Source organism: Cynoglossus semilaevis, chromosome 14, assembly GCF_000523025.1.
Source record: "Cynoglossus semilaevis isolate Cse_v1.0 chromosome 14, Cse_v1.0, whole genome shotgun sequence".
NCBI lineage: Eukaryota > Metazoa > Chordata > Actinopteri > Pleuronectiformes > Cynoglossidae > Cynoglossus > Cynoglossus semilaevis.
This window is the reverse complement of record NC_024320.1, coordinates 22,829,705-22,846,685: the sequence shown is the minus strand read 5'-3', so window position 1 is coordinate 22,846,685 and position 16,981 is coordinate 22,829,705. Positions and strand designations below refer to the sequence as shown.

Sequence of the window (16,981 nt, the reverse complement as noted above, 5' to 3'; positions counted from 1 at the left end):
TGTCGGAACAGACTGTCCAGATTCCACACCGTCTACTTTTGCCCTCTGCCTTCACCTACACCGTCGGGGATTTGTTAATGATTCATAATTCCATAAAAGTACAAACTGTTAGTACTGTGAGTTGAGTCTATACCAAATTGAGTGTAGACCAAATACATAGAACACATACCATAACTGGATGTGGCCTCTTGTTGGACTTTTATCTATTTTACAATATATGTTATTGACATAATGTAATAAGTGTATAAATGTACTCTAATAGTAGATTCTATTGAAAAAAAAAAGATTGAAAACAAATATCCATACAAATATACATATATGCACATACATTCACATATATTTGCAGAAATATATACAGTGAATATGTAAATATATATAAATATATTTAAATATAAAAACAGATATGTAAAACTATACACACTGTATATATAGATGCATATACACACATATATGTAGATATATATGTTAATATATATTTGTATTTATGTGTATTATTGTACACACATATAATTATTTGTGTGTATATATATATATACACACATAAATATGTATATGTATATATATATGAACATAAATATTTATGTGTGTGCACATATGTACAAATGCACATATATATATTTATAAAATATCCTATTTCCCAAAACAAGTAGAATTTTCTTATGGCAGGACATAACAACGTAGCTACATCCATTTCATATAAAGGCTCTATGGTAAATCACCGGGGGTTTCCGCTGTAGGAGCCCCTCAGGAAAGGCAGAAGCCAAAAGCAATTCTTCTTCACTAGTACATAAACTGTGAGGTTCTCATAAGCTCATAAGCTGTGGCAAAACGCTATCACAGGAGGCAGTTCCCTAAGAAATACTCCTTATACACAATGTGCTCATTGTGCATATGCCCCCCCCCCCCCACCACCACCGACCCCCCCGTTTACAGAACTACTGCATCGGCTGTAAAATTAGTGGCCCCCGGAGGAGCCCGTCGTCAGGCCGGTTATGATAGAAATAACATTCACATTTACCTGCACCCATAAAGCAACACTCGGATCTGTGTGAAGGAGATTTGTTCGCACAACGTTTCCCTGTGTCTCCACCGGGGTCACCATACTTCAGAAACGGCACAAATTTATATTAAGATACTTCATCTTTTTCTTTCCCCCCGCCCCCCCCCCCCCCCCCCCCCGTTCAATTTTAGGACAATTGTGGATCACAAATCAAAACCGCAGAGACAAGTCGACGGTGAGAGAGTAGAAAGGAAGGAAACAAAGAAATGAAAGCAGCTCTGTGGAAATCTCAACCCTAACCCCAGGAATGTTAGCACCCATGGGCCGGAGTTTATGAGGAAAATCCACCGCCTGACAAAAAGACACACTGTAAGACCAACATCCAGGTTAATGAATTAACTGGGTCAATCATCGAAGAAAGACACGTCCCCTGTTCACATATAGTGCATATACAGTACAGTACTGCGCAGTGATATGAGGAGTACTTCCATAGAACAGCACACGCCTCAATTTGTAGAAAACACTGCTTCAGTTTTTCCACTGAGGCAGAAATTATATGTGAAATCAATAAAGATATTGTAAATTTTCCCTCATGAATAAAAAAAAAATCCTTACAGTTCTTCTCCACCCACTCAGGTTCTTCTTTACCGTCTGTCTCTTCAGAACATGAGAATATCCAGTAAAAATCTTTACCTCTGTTTTCCTTTAACAGAGAGAGTGTACGAAACAATCCCCAGGGCTTAACATCCTCCTCCGAAATACAAAGTTTGTTCACTTCCTGAGAACGCAGTCAACTCATATATACACTGTTTAATTTATCATATATGGTTTTTATGTGTTTTCACAGACAAATACTATTTACTACACTGTACTGTCACAGGGCGGACATGTTGGGAGATTCCACATATAGCAGAGTAGCTAGAAGGTGTTAGATTTTTTTTTACAGAATATAAACTCAATAAAATGAGCATCCACCAAGGGCTCCGATGTTGCAGACAGAAAAACTGTGGACCAAGCCAGCCTCGATTTTTTACAAGTTACACAAGTTTGGTTCACAATCAGACAACGAAGACTAGTGATTGTAGAGCAGCCCAAGTCATTTACACTGCAAAAAAAGAATTCACAGGCAAAATGACAACAGTTAGTATTGTAAAGGATGGTATGGTAAAGGTTGTAAAAAAAAAAAAAAAAAAAAGGTTTTTTATTTGAAAAGCTGTACGTGATTGGTTGAAAGCTGACCTTTTGGTCCACTCTGCCTCGTATCAAACAGGCTTTATATGATCCGACAAAACGTAGCACGTAGCCACGGACACCGCTCGCACGTTACGGCTCTTCTGTTGTGCTGGAAACCAACCAAAGGTTTCCAATCAAGCGTCTGTCAGGGGCCTCTCAGCCACTTCTGTCGGCTCCTGGCTTAAATCTGTCTCAACCTGTCTCCTTTGTCAAGGGGTCAGCAGGTTAATGAGCACGCTCATTTCCCACCGCTCACTTCTGAGTGGAAGACGGCTCGGGAGCCAGTTCTCCCCAAAGCCTGAGGGAGTGAAAATAACTTCGACCAGCAGCAAGCAGAAAACATACATACATATATATATATATAAATATAAAAAAAAAACATGGAAAATACAACGGACTGACAGCAGGGCCGAATACTACACACAGTACTGCACAGACCAGTCACTTCAGGCAGGAGTAAATCTGCAGTGAAGAAGTGACTCTGCAGCCATTTGGGATCATGTCGAACTCATCGGTGCCCAAAAATAGCAGAGCCCATTAATTAGCCTGAAACAATGTTCTTCTGCTGTATCGACCTCTTAATGGACAGAGAAAGACCTTGTTCGTATTCCCATCCAGTCAATGACACGGGGCTCTCTGGGCTTTGGGAAAAGATATTATGTCATCTCACCCTTCCCTTCCGAAACCGGACCTGCGCTGTTTTTCCACCCTTCCTCGCCCTCACTCGCTCATTAACTATGCAGGAGTAAGAGGAGGGTCTCTGCAGCAGCCAGATTAGGTTGCTCCCAGACCACCATCCCGGTCTAGGACCAACAATTTAGGCTCTTGCATGGACTAACATAGTCTTAACATTCCAAAAAAAAACAACTATACCCTGGGTGTAACCACGTAGACCAGCGGTCCCCGACCACAAGGACCGGTCAGCCGGTATCAGCCGGTACTGCGGACCAGTAAAACCGCACCATCGTGGAAGGATCATTGAATTTTCCAAATCAAACCTCTTTCAGATTTACTTCTGTCAGTATCAAAGCCTGAATGACCTTTGACCCTGTTGTTTTGAAACATCGACAGATTATCTTTGAATGAAAACAGTGAAGGGACATGACTGGATTCTTTTGGAATGAAGTACAATAGCAAAACTGAAGTACATTTCATTCCACTGTGTCACACTGCGGCCCGGTACCAAACGACCTACGGACCGACATTGGTCCCTGGACCGGGGGTTGGGGCCCCTCAGTCTTTGGTAACATTAGACATCCTCTGCCTCCGTCTGTGTCCTATTCAAAGTCACACATCATTCCAGAAAGACCAGACAGACCACCAGCGTTAAGACCAGGAGCAAACATCCTTGGCAGCGTCACACACACACGCACAAACACATACGGGAACGTCCATCCCCAACACAGACAGCCCCCCCCCCCCCCCCCACCCTCTGTCTGACACACAATCCCAGTCAGGAGCAGATTAAAGAAATGGCTTCAGGTGCGGTGACATTATCTCCGTCTCCCTCTCTGCTCTCCACAGCTGACGCTAACCACGCTTCACAGAGACCGCGCTCTGCTCCACAGGGCCCGAAAAGGCTAAAAGAAGACACGGTTTGGTTGGAGAATGTGCTCGATGATTGATGCTGCTGAATTCAAGACTATTACACCAGAACTCACTGGTAAAAAAAAAAAAATGAAGGGGAAAATGTGTTTTCCTGAACTTTAACCCTTCGATGTTGTTGGTTTTTTCCAACACGACTCTGTCAGCGGTTCATGATTATTTGACTGAATGTTGCTTTGTATTATTACGTACATTTGATGAAGACAGATCAAGGGACTGGAATTCAATGGTTGGTTTGATTTTCATTGTCAGTGTACGGAGCCAGTTAATGAGAGAAACGTTGGCTGAAAAATATAAGAGTAAATATATAGTCAATCCACACCCACATCTGAAAATCTTCTAGGTATTTGGAGTAAATATATATTTTTATGGATTTTAATGTAGTTTATTGACAAAGAAAATGATTCTCTTGAAGTTTTTTTTAAAAAAAAAATTAAAATGTGTTTTTGTGCAGGAAAAGCTGTCAAATACTTAAGACAAAAGCAACTATGCTAAAACTAAAAAGCAACTTGACTTGATTTTTTTAAATAAATAAAAAAATATCAATACTGCGATGTCTCTGTGATGTCGGTGGATCGTCCGATAACGATACCTTTGTGCGGTTCGGTGTGATTAACAATCTATATTTATGGACGAATGTTTATTTAGACTTCTTCTGTTTAATTTTTTTCCCCTCTGACATTACTCGGGCAGCGCTGTCGCGGCTCTGGCCTCCGGGTGTCGATGCGCTCCACAGACTGGAGCCAACATTCAACCTTCACCGAACCGCTGAGCCACAGCGCTGCTCCAACTCCAAGTGTTCTATATTCAAATGTACTTATATTCGCAGCCTCCTCCTGCCCTCTACAGCCAGCTGCCGGGTAATCACCGGAGTTCGCACAACTTCCACCACCGAACCCCCGGGGGCCAAGTTCACGGGTCAAGGAAGACGGAGTTAAAGTTTACCTTGAGCCCGTCCGACGTCCAGCAGGATGAGCAGGCAGATCCAGGACAAGCTGAGCAGCATCTCTGGAGCAGATCTCCTCCGCGCTCCTTCTCTGTCGGTCCGTGCAGCGGAGCCCATGATGAGGAGTCAAAACTCCGCTCTGAGCCCAAGTCCGAGTCCGAGTCTGAGGACGGGAGGTGGTGGTGGTGGTGGTGGTGGGGGGAGATTGCGCTCACACACGCTCGCTGGATTCGCGCAGCAGCCGTTAAAGAAACAATCTTAACCCCTCACCTTCTCCGACGGCAGCGTAAACAAACAGCTTTGCGGGGAAATAGAAATCCAACGCTTTGTTGTGGCGCAAACATACGAACTGTGACAGTTTTAATAATTGAGAGGGGCGCGCGCCGCCCTGCGCCGGGTAAAATGATGCATTTAAAGATCAGCCTTTCCCTCTGGAAGCCTCGCTCGGGTCTGTGCGCATCGATGTCTTGAAGAAGGAAAATTCATGCTCCGATCAGTGGCGCTCCAAAAATCACAGTCCTCCCGTAGGTCCGCACCTTCCACGCGTGGAAGCGACAGTGTGAGTGTGTAAGAGAAAGAGAGGGAGAGAGAAGGAGAGAGAGAGAGAGAGAGAGGGGGAGAGTGAGTGAGCCGGGTATAGACCAAACGCGTGTGTGCGCGCACCGAGGCTCACACTCTCACTGACTGGACTGAGCTGGAGGAAGGAAGGAGCCGAGTCTCTGCAGGCTACCTTTCTCCTTCAGCCAATCCAAGTGCTCGGGCAAGTGGCGGCGCTGCATCAAAACCTGGCCCGGAGACTGCGAGGAATGGATGGAGTTGAACGGAGTTGAACGGAGTTGAACGGAGTTGATCACCTCTCCACTGTTAACAGACACAACTCTGAAGAAGAGTGAAGTCTGAAGGAGCCGCACGTCACACAGACCGTCGACGACACCTGACTGGAATCCACCAACTCTGTGGAGCTACGATTTTTTTTATGAATTAAAGTTGGGTGTAGAATTTTCTAGACGTTTTTCTACATCTAAAATCCCGTCTTCTGGGTTAGTCACGAATCAAAACACGTGTAAACACAGACATTTACTTGGAGGTATTTGTCTCTCTGTTCCAGCAGTACACAGAAAAAAATAAGGAGTATTTCGTTACATATGGGAATGTTGATTAATCGCGATTAATCGTGATCAATTATGATCACGATTAATTATAATTATGATTATATATAAGGTGGACTGATTGATATATATAATGTTGTATAAGGTGGTACTATGATATATAAAGTGGACTGATTGTATTGCATTAGATTAGATTAGATTAGATTAGATTAGATTAGATTAGATTAGATTAGATGTTCCCACCTGGAGCTATTATTGGACAGGGTACTATAAAAAATATTATTTTATTTTATTTTTAATATTATTATTATTATTAGTAGTAGTAGTAGTCAAATAATGTGTTTACTTCAAAAAATTTGCTTTGTGAATTGATATTTAGTGTATTTAGTAGTAATCACCATGTTGATGTTTAAGTTCCACCTACTGTCCTTTCTGATAAATACACAAATAAATAAATAAATAAATACACGCAGTTCGTCCTGTGTCTTTGACTCCTTTCCAATCAAATGACAACATGTCCCAGTCAGCAGCTCAGTCAAAGGTCAAGGGACAAAGCAGGGGGCCAGATGCCCCCCCCCCCTCCCCCCAGGGGGTGGCCAGTGCAGGCAGCATTTTTTACAGGAGAGGCCCTGGCCACCCTTTGGGGGCGCCACTGAGAGGAGTGCAGTGAAAACAGGAAGAAAAGGATTGAGTTACAGAGGGAAACTATGATGTTGGTTTTTTTTTTTTTCAAACAGAGAGTTATTTATAAAAGTATGAACAGAGAGAGAGCTGAAGGTATGGGTTTGCCAGGGAGGCGTGTCACTCATTACACTCATTACTTCAACCTACACCAGTGGCACCAAAATAAACTACAGTATGTTGTACAGAAATATTCTTCATCTTCTATTTTTAACGTGTGAATGTGTTCAAGTATAACAGATTTAATGGGCCCCTGGAGACGGTGAAGTTTTGTTGTTGTTTTTTTTAATTAAACTGAACTGAAGAATGCAATAGTTTCTCAGTACTCAGTAGCTTCAAAAATGGGGGGCGCTGCCCTCTGAGGGGCATGGAGCTGAAGTGATGGACCGCAGCAAGGCAAAAATAAAAAAAAGTTTTATTTTTAATATTTTCTTTACTTGTCCCAGAGTGGGGAAAACTGCAGCTGTGAATGAGTGGACAAAGTCTTGACAATAGTTCTTTCTACAGTAGAGGGCGCTGCAGAAAAGGTTTGGAAACCACCGGCCATACCTGAGTCAATGTGAGATTTGATTCCTCCCAGTGGAGGAGCAGAATATTTATCCCATATCTTTATATTATTTAACGTTAATGGGAAAAAATGTGGTATTTGCACATATTACAACTTGCAGTATCTTCCAACGTTAATGGGAAAAAAGGTGATATTTGCACATATTACAACTTGCAGTATAACGTTAATGGGGAAAAAGGTCGTATTTGCACATATTACAACTTGCAGTATCAGCATACTACATGTAAAAAGTGGTATCAAAACCAGGTACGTGACGAAAACAGAAAGTCAGAGGTCGCGTCCCTCCACTGAGCCGTAAATCTATCAGGTCTACAGATGATTGGACGAAGAAAGACGGCCAAAAGTTTTCTGATTTTTCTTGCTTTTCTAATGGCATAATCAATTTCTAATTTTTCTTCTTGGACGGTTATTTAAACCAAACCATCTGTTCCGTGAAGTCTGAGTAGGAGGACCGTGTTTGTTTGGTTGGACTGTTAACATCGCACAGGCATCTGAAACACGACCATGAATGAACGAGGCCCAGCTGTTTTTCATGAGTCACAGGACAAAGGCAGCTGTAACTGCTAAATAAATGCGACGCAGTAACTCAATATTTCCCCCTACAGTGTGTAACAGTAACACACACACAGAGTATCAAAAATACTGTAAGGATTTTGTCTTTTGGACCAAATCTGGGCTCAGGTTTCAGCCCAGGGAGCAGAAACATCCGTTCGCTGGACACAAAAACATAAATCGTTGTTATTTAAAGAAACAGGAAAACATAAATTATCTGACGTGGGGAGTCGAGCACTCGGCCTCGCCTCAGTCACTCTGACTGTTTTTTAGAGGTAGTAATTGCATGTCACAAAACCTCACTGATTGGAGTTGGAGTTATCAAAAACACACACTCACTCACAGACACACACATGCTCGTGCACGAGCTACGTTGCGAGCGTAGCAGGAGGAAATTTGCAGCAGTAGCTGTGATAAAAGGCTGATTAGTAATTACATATGCATGACAGATGTCCGGGCGATGCCCCGACACCGTGTGATTAATGTGAAATATGAGCTCGACACTATCTCTGCTGCAAAATGAAACATGATAGCCCTAAAATATGAATCTAATTTGAGAAAAAAAAAAAAAAAAAAAAAAGGAGAGACCTCAGACGGTGTTCTCCTCTCCTCCATTACCGTCTTCTCTTAATGCGTGCTGATGTCAACGGACAACTGTCGTCCTGCTGGCATTTCAATTACAGGTTAAGGACATGGAGGAAATTACTTTTATTTTTGACTCTCTCTCTCTCTCTCTCTCCTCAGATGAGGAGGCTACGGTTCAGGTCGTCGTATCGTGCTGGAGGCTGCGTCCTAATACTGCAGACCTGGGCGCCGTGCGGCCCGCGGGGCACATTTACCTCTCCAGCTATCTCCGTCTGGTCTGCAAGTTAAATGATAATGTTCAACGGCGACACCTGTTACAACTGCAGCCGCCAGGCTTTTATTTTGAAAGGCACTCTTTCAGTGTTACTTTTGTATGTCAGCAAGCTTATGCACCTTCACTGAAACGTGTGAAGGAAGGTGTCGGAGCAGTTGTGTATTATCACACACACAGACCTGAGAATAAAAGAAGTGTTAGCTACAGCAGCCCTGACTAACACACAGACCATACCCACGTTATTTACACGAGCTTTAAATAGCACCTCGACACCTAGCATGTGTCTAGTTACAAATAAAAACAGGTGTGAAACACATATATATTGGCCTGCTGTTATTTGTCATTCTACACAGAATACACACCCACATTTACATAGATACATAGATACATATGTATATATATATATATATATATATACACATATATAAATATATATACACATATATACATATATGTATATATATTTATATTCAATATATATTGGCCTGATGTTATTTGTCATTCTACACAGAATACACACATATGTATGTATATACAAATATAACATATATACATGTATTTATATATGTTTATATATGTTGATATTCAATATATATATATTGAATACCGAATAATTAGACAGGAGCTAATGTAGTAAATCATTCTGGCCCTTTTAAACTCATTTCAGTAACATTGGCTGCAGCTGTTCAGGAGACAAAGGCGGATTCCTCCGACTGTTCTGTTGTTCCTGTATCATTTAGCTCTGCTGATGACTCACATGACTCCATTTTGTTGTTTTGTTTCTCTTTGCTGACTAGAGTAGATAGCTGCTGCTGCTGCTGCTGCTGCTGCTGCTGCTGTCCACCCAGTTCAAGGGTAAATGACATGCTTTCAGGAATAATCTTCTGCTCACAGATGCCGTTCTGAGCCCTCATCGATTTGTGGCCTGTTAACTTGAAAAGTTTTGCGGTTTCCTCTGTCATTTTCAATCTGTCTCCCAGCCTCTGTGTTACTGCATCATTTTTAAATTAATTGTCATCGGCAAATCCAGACATCAGATAACTAACTGAGATGCCCTGTCATGTTGAAGAAAAGGACTGACAGGAAGGTTTAAAGTAAGATTGGAACGGAAGTTTCAAAGTTCTATTTAATTTAATTTCACTGTTTTATCATCAAAAGTTATTTGACTATTTTCCCATTCTACCGTCTGAGTGTCTTCTACTACAGGAGATGTTGAGTGGATGGAAACATTTTTAGCAGGAAACAAACATGGACCGTTGTTGTCTTTGGGGACTGAGGACAGGTAAGAAGACAAATGTGTCTTTTCCATCACTGTAGAGTGGCATTTTCTTATGTGAATCCATAAGAGTTTAAAGGTCATGGACATTGAGCAGCAGTTTCTGCACTCTGGCTCTACTCCACGCTGATGACTCCCCAATTATTTCAACAGATATATTTACTACGGCTGTCAAACATTATTAATATAATTTTTCACAGGGAGGCGCTTTTTTTGATTAATCATGACTAATCATGATTATTGATAATTATTAATGAATATTTAAGAGCGTCATTAATTCCAATGAATCAACATTTCTAAATATGACCCAAGAAAAAATACAGAAAAACCAATAAGTTCAGGTCGATGTCTGTGATTCACACATTTTTATTTGGAACGAGTCCAAACGATGGAAAAATGTCAAGAAAATTCTATATATTTTTATATAATTATTTTTATATATTTTTATACTAAAATTAATCATATTAAACAAGTTTATTAACATCGTTAACACATTGAATAATTAGTTAAAACTATATTTTTTACTGTGAGGGACTGAGTATTCTCAGAAGTACTGCAAAGCCACAAATCCTGCAGTTTCCAAAGTGGTACCTTGAGTTCTTATTTCATACCCTTGACCTAGTTATTAATGGGAAAAAAACAAAAACAACTAGTAATGTAGTTTGAAAAGATTTGGAAATGTTTCATTTATGATAAAACTGTGCGATAATGTAAGCAGTGAGTCATAATTCCAGGAAAAACAGGCTTAAGGTGGAAATGGATTTAGAAAAAAATACAAATAAAAAATACAAATTAAATTAAAAATTAAAACGAAATAATCTGTTCTCTTAAATCTGTTTAATTCCACTTGTTAAATTGACATTAAATATAAATAAACTCCATAATAACCACCGTTCACTGGTCGAGCTGTTCAGAAACAGCAGTTTGTCCTCAGTTTTAATGGAGAAACTGAAAACAGTCTTAAAAATTCATCGCTGACCTACATCAGACTTTTCTGTCCAGACTTAAGTGTGTGTGTGTGTGTGTGTGTGTGTGTGTGTGTTCTCCAAGTCAGTGAGGATTTCTGAAGTGCAAATGTCCCAAAAAGTGTTAACACGACCCTTTCAGGAAGTAACCTTCACCACACACACCAACACTGCCTCCTCTCCCTCCTCCCCCCACAGGACCAAACTGCTGCTGGATGGACGTTTTAGTCTGACCAGAAACCTGACACTGTACTACACCACTGCCCCAGGAGGGCGGGCAGGGAGGCACTTCTGAGATGCTGGGAGTGGATGGAGAGTCTGGGCCATAAAACCACAACAAGACGGTCACTTGAATCCGACAACGTAGCCATTTAGCTTTCAGTTTAACCGAAGGGGGAGGAAGGGGGAGGAAGGGGGAGGGCTGAGCGCTGGACTCTGCTGCATGCTGGGTATCTGGGCTTTGTTTACACACGAGCTGCTCTCCTTGACATGTTTTAGCCTAATGGTCGACAACATTAAAGCCACTACAGAGTATTTACACTGGCGAGTATCTGCCAAATTATGGACAAAAAAAAACAAAAAACAACAACACACTCCAGTCAGACTGTGATTCTGTTCCATTAGTCAACGTCCTGGTCGGAAATGATGTTGCCCACAAACAGAACCACAGAGGAAGAAACAGACCAGACTGCAGCTAATGACAAATAAAAAAATAAAAAAAATCCTGAGCTGCATTTTGTCCCTAGAATTATTTATTTATTTATTTATTTTTAATTATGAGCGATGATTTGACTCTTCTGGACCTGGTTTTAAATACATTCTTGCTAGTTTATTTTCAGTTATAGTTCTTGTGAATATCGGCTAATTATTATTCTTTTTTTCTTTCTCTATCTTCCATAGAGATATTTCTTTAACTAGCACGCAACTGATTTTAAACTGATTTTTATGTGTTATGTGTATGTAACTATTTCAGTTAGCCTTTTAGCGATAGCTTAATATATCAGCTGTTTTTTATTAACTTTTTTGACTCCTGAATGAACTAGCTTTTTAATTTAAACATATATATTATCAGGAATTTTAACAGAACACATTTATAATTTTTAAACATATTTCGCAATCAATATTTGCTATTTCATCAGCTACTTACACTTCTTCTATCCATTTGTGGCCATTTAAGAATAATATTTTTTTAATCAAAACTAAAGAACATTTTATCCACTAGGTGGATTTAGTGATCTATTATTAATTTGTCATAATCGTTAGCCTTAACGCTAATGCTATTAGCCACTTTCTAGCATGCTAAGACTAGCTTTAAATCACAGTGATTATTGTGTTGTGAATGACTGTCTCAAACGTCTCATCGTCATTTTACTGCAGTAGTAAACATTGTATTAAAAAGGTTCTGTTTTTCTCTGTTCGGCCTGTTGGGGTAAATGCCACTTCTCACGTTTTCCTGCTTTACACCCACTGGACCTTTTTCTTCCCCCGTCAGGCTGTTGATCAATTAGACAGAGCGACAGGCAGTCGGCCAGATTGATAGGCAGACAAACAGACGGCGAGATCTGCCGGTCGGAGTGATGATAATGTAGAACCAGAGTAATAGAGTTTCTATGTGGGACCCCTCCTCCCCTCCCCTCTCCCCCCTCCCATCAGCATGCAAATGCCCACAGCCTCTTTCTCATTTTGAAGATAAACATCAGGAAGTAGAAAATGGAATTAGAAATTAATCACAGCTATAAATGAAGTCACCTCCAGGGCTGGTCCACACTGTTGACCCGTTTGCTGACTCGTCGGACGGAGAGGAGCGCCGCCGATGCCAAAGGTCTGATGTGATTTGCACAAAGCGCAATGGTTTGAGGCAGAATTCTCCCACAAAGGTGAGGCAGAGGGGGTGAGACAGTGAAGGGTACTGTACGTGGCAGTATGTGCCACACAATAAAGCTGCTTTCCACGGCTTTGGGCACCTTTTACTGCTGCTCTTGATATCAGTATTAAAAGTGATTTGTAGCTCCATATGTGGCAAGGAATCAAAACTTAATTTAGGCAGATAAAGATGCCATTTGGGAAGGAGATAAAGTGCTGCATCATGGGAGATGTGCTCCCCAGCCTGCTCTCAGCCCCTCACCCGCGCCGCACCCTCAGATTTACTAGCTCTTTTTTCCTGCTCCATAAAACAGCAAATCTGCTCGCCAGGCGACACAGGCAAATGTTAATGGATTCATTTGTCAAGAACCTTCCACTTATTTACAGTCCTCTTCCATTACCGCCGCTCCTCCTCTAAGAGAAAAACCACTGGCCAAAGTCAAAATATCGATTTTCCTGTCCGTCAGCGCCGTGAGTCACGCCGTAAAATCTCAGCGAGTCAGAAGACGGCGCTGCCACCAGAGGTGTTTTCAAACATGACAATTACACTGTTGGAACACGGCTCTCTGGGAGTGTGGTTCCACGAACAACGTCGTAAAATAACAACACACCGGTCAATGGGTGTCCAATCAGATGAATATATTTATACTTGGATAAATATATGTTTGAGGCTGCGCCGACCAACAGGGTTCAATATGAAATATGTCAAACATAACGTGTGGTAATGAATATCATCAGCATAAAGTTTAACATTTGAAAAAGTGCGCCTCCTCATGGCACTAAGAACAGTTATTTGCATCAAATATCCATGCTACGAACATTGTACACAGTGTGGTTTTGGGCGACAAACAAGGGTGAGTCAATAAGTTCTAAGACGGATGTCAGGAGTAGATAGATGGAGCATTTGTTTGAACTAAGATAAATACATGGAAAAAGGTTAAATTTGAAAATGCTTTTATCCTTTTCTACTCCATCTATAGGGGCAACAGGGGAATTGCAGGGAAAACGCATAATAATATCCAGCCCCCGCAATTATATAATTTTGACAAGTTTGTTGGTTCAGATTAAAAAGCTGAACGGGCCACATCCAGCCCCCGGGCCATAGTTTGCCCATGCCTGCACTATATAATCAAATGTATAATTTAATTTACTTATTTATCATGATTGCTCACAATCAACCAGCCCTGGTTCAGACTCACACGTGTAAAAAAAAAACATCTTTGTCTCATATCTAACAGACACCCAGTGGCAGCTAACTGTAATAACTGTATTAGCTGTAGCCTCATTAGAGTAATAAACTAGTTTACAACCCAAATAAATGAACATAATATCATTTTATCTACATCCCTTAATGAATGTCACACATTTAAGGAGAGTTACTGTATGTGTACATACTGTATATTAAGGCTTAGTATTACTGTGTACTCACCAAGTACTGTATACGGATGGTTCCAGTGCCAGGGTGCAGCTCCAGACACCACCCAGGGGGCTCGAGGGGGTGGGGGTTACTCTGCTGATGTAACGCAGACCTTGACCCCATGTCACCAGTCACCACTGTTGGTTCAGATTCCCCATCCAGTCACTCAGCCTGGAGGAAGGTGATATGGTTCTCAACATCAGGCAGTGTTCCAGACGCACCACGGTCTGAGATGAGGATGTGAGCGAAAATGTGATGAGAAGATCAGCGAGTTTGAGTCTGGATAGAACATCATTAATCCAGGCTTAGTTCTGTATCAGAGAACTCATAAAAGCCAGCGTAAGGCAAACAGAAGCGGGTCACAGACGAGCCACCAGCTCATAAATATCCACAGCTCATTTACTGATTCATAACACCAGACTGTAGTGCTAACAAAGTGCAATGAACAACATCTGGTTAAGAATTAATGCAAAAATCCACGGTGGAAAAAAATGTGCATTTTTATGTGGCTTTCTACTCTTTGTCAACATGTAGTTATTAAGAAGAAAAACAAAAACATTTGAGACCAACCACAGCAGTTAGTAATGATCTGATGTTAGCCTAGCAGCTACAATGCTAACCAGAAAAGGCCAAATGTTAAACTTTGGCTTCTTAAAATAATAAAAATATTCTCAAAAACACTATGAAATGTTCTCTATAATGAGACACAACTGTGTGGTGATGATAGTTATTTTTAAACTGAACCTTTAGCATCAAGCTAACTCCTGTGGAGTGGGCAGTTCCAGTGCTAACTCTGTCTAAACCGTCTGTTTTGTCCTGAGTTACTTCTCAAACTTGTAAAGTGTGATGACGTCAAAGCAGCTCAGTGTCACCGTGAACTCCACTTTGTATCATTTACTTCTGTTTAATGTGAGTTTATTTGTGAATTGACAATAATGAAGTCACTCAGTTACCTTCCTTTCTGGTGCCATACTTCCTGTGTTTGGGTAAAAGAGTCCCCCAGGGAACAGAGCCCTTATTAAAGTTTCCTGAAGGAGGAAAATGTAGAGGTGAAACTAAACAACTAGATTTAGTTTATTTATCTATTTTATTGTTTTGTTAGCTTTTTTGTAATTATAATAAATTCAAACCTGTGTAAATAACTATTTATGAGAGAAATGACATTTGTAGGAAATTTGAAAAGTTTGAGCTAACAATTGTAGTTACAAAACAACCAAAACAAAGGTGTGGTTTTTGGTCTCACTGCTGAATTGGAAAACACCATCCTTCTGACTCTTGTCGAGACACAGAAGGATGGTGTTTTCCAATTCAGGAAAACACCATCCTTCTGACTCTTGTCATAAACTCATGTTTACAGGAATTTTTTTTACCTTCTTTGAAAACCTGTAATAAAACAGTTCAAACACTGGTAGATAAAATAAGACAAACTGTACGTTGTTTATTAGCGCTCGTCTTCACCGTCTGTACTGTATGAGAGAATAAACTAATTACGTGGTGTTAATGCAAAGGTGTTAATTAAATAATTAAAAATATATTTAATGAATATATTTATTGTTTATGCTGAACATCACACCCACAGTACAGTTTAAGTGTCTGCGTCAGCTCATATATTTTTATTGGCTGCATTTTATTTTACCATAATTTGTGAAAGTTGACTAAGATCATGTATGTGACCATAATTTACATTCATGAATGTGAAAGTTGACTAAGATCATGTATGTAATAATAATAATAGTTGAAAAAATATGTTTATTAGAAAATTTTTAAAATATAAATTAGTAGACATTTCAGGTGACCCCCATTTGAATTCTAGGCGACCCTACATAGGGTTGTGAGCCCAAGGTTGAAAACACTACTCTAAATGAACTATACTGCCTATTTTAACATTAATAACTAAAAGAACAGAGCAGTAACTCTGCCTGTAGGTATCAGCAGTGAGACCGTCCGTGCTCAGAGACACTGGAGGAAAGTTCTAGTTTTTCCAAACTCAAAGTACTTGAATCTTTCAAACTACAGCACTTTGTGTAAAAAAAACGGCCAGATTTCTCCTTTAATGTCAAACGTACACAGTACGCCGCAGTACTATCTGCTGTGTATACACTCCACAGAAGCTCATTGATCAAGAAGCATCCACAGTTTACAGTCACTCAAGGAAGACAGCTGGTGGTTCTTCAACAGGAAACCAGTACTGCAGTACTCACCGGCGGTTACTGGGCATCTGTGAGTCATTGTTTAATAAACACAGTTAGCCTGAGCGAAGATGAAGTATTTACTCTCTTCTCTACTCAACGCTGAAACGCAAATCCACAGAGGTTCCTGTTTGGCCTCTGCTAACCATTTAAGAGCTGGTGATTATCGTCGGCTCAGAGGACCGACCCAAACGGCTCCCACAGTCTCCCACCTCAGCATCTGCTACACCCTCTCTCCATCTCCTCCTCTCCTTCGCCCCTTCCTTTTCTTAACCCCCCCCCCCACCTCCCACCCCGTCTGTGGAAATGGTCCGGCCTTCCCGAAGTAAACAGGCATTAATCACACCTTCAGAGGGAATTGTCTGAGGGACAGCCCACAGCGTTTGAAGGGGGCCACACCGAGGCACATGGGAGCAGGAGATAGATGCTGCCGGGGTGTGAGGTGCTGTGGCCCCCTCTGGGAAGTGTACGGCACCAGCTGATGGGGTCAGCTTGTCCACCTTGGCTAAGTGTGTCAAGGACGGTGAGAGGAGGAGGAGTTGTGGGTGAACTAATCTGCAGTGAAGTGGAGCACTAGGTTCTTTAGTTTGTGATAATACAACAGAATTTCAGCTTGAATTTCAGGTTAGGAGTGAATTAATAAGTAGAAGTTGACAGAGAGAAACTGAATCATGATCTTCTTCTCCAAATCATCAGGGAAAAACCACAGTCATTTTTC

General features: G+C 41.0%; 1 protein-coding gene across 7 annotated transcripts in view; it reads right to left on the bottom strand.

The window, feature by feature from the left end:
• The window catches only part of unc5cb (unc-5 netrin receptor Cb), a 160,988-nt gene extending 145,919 nt beyond the window's left edge, over positions 1-15,069 (bottom strand). For 5 of the 7 annotated variants that reach the window (XR_003051821.1, XR_003051822.1, XR_003051823.1 and 2 more), the window contains exons 1-3: positions 15,028-15,069; positions 14,087-14,301; positions 4,784-5,320 (exon numbers count right to left, since the gene is read on the bottom strand). Coding sequence is in view for 3 of the 7 variants with exons in the window: in XM_025062690.1 (XP_024918458.1) it covers positions 4,784-4,901 (118 nt within the window). In the remaining 4 variants the exon portion in view is untranslated. Of the gene's footprint in view, positions 1-4,783; positions 5,940-14,086; positions 14,302-15,027 lie in introns of those variants that run through there. The other 2 variants (XM_025062692.1, XM_008325887.3) reach the window with 2 other exon arrangements.
• Between the last annotated feature and the right edge of the window lie 1,912 nt (positions 15,070-16,981).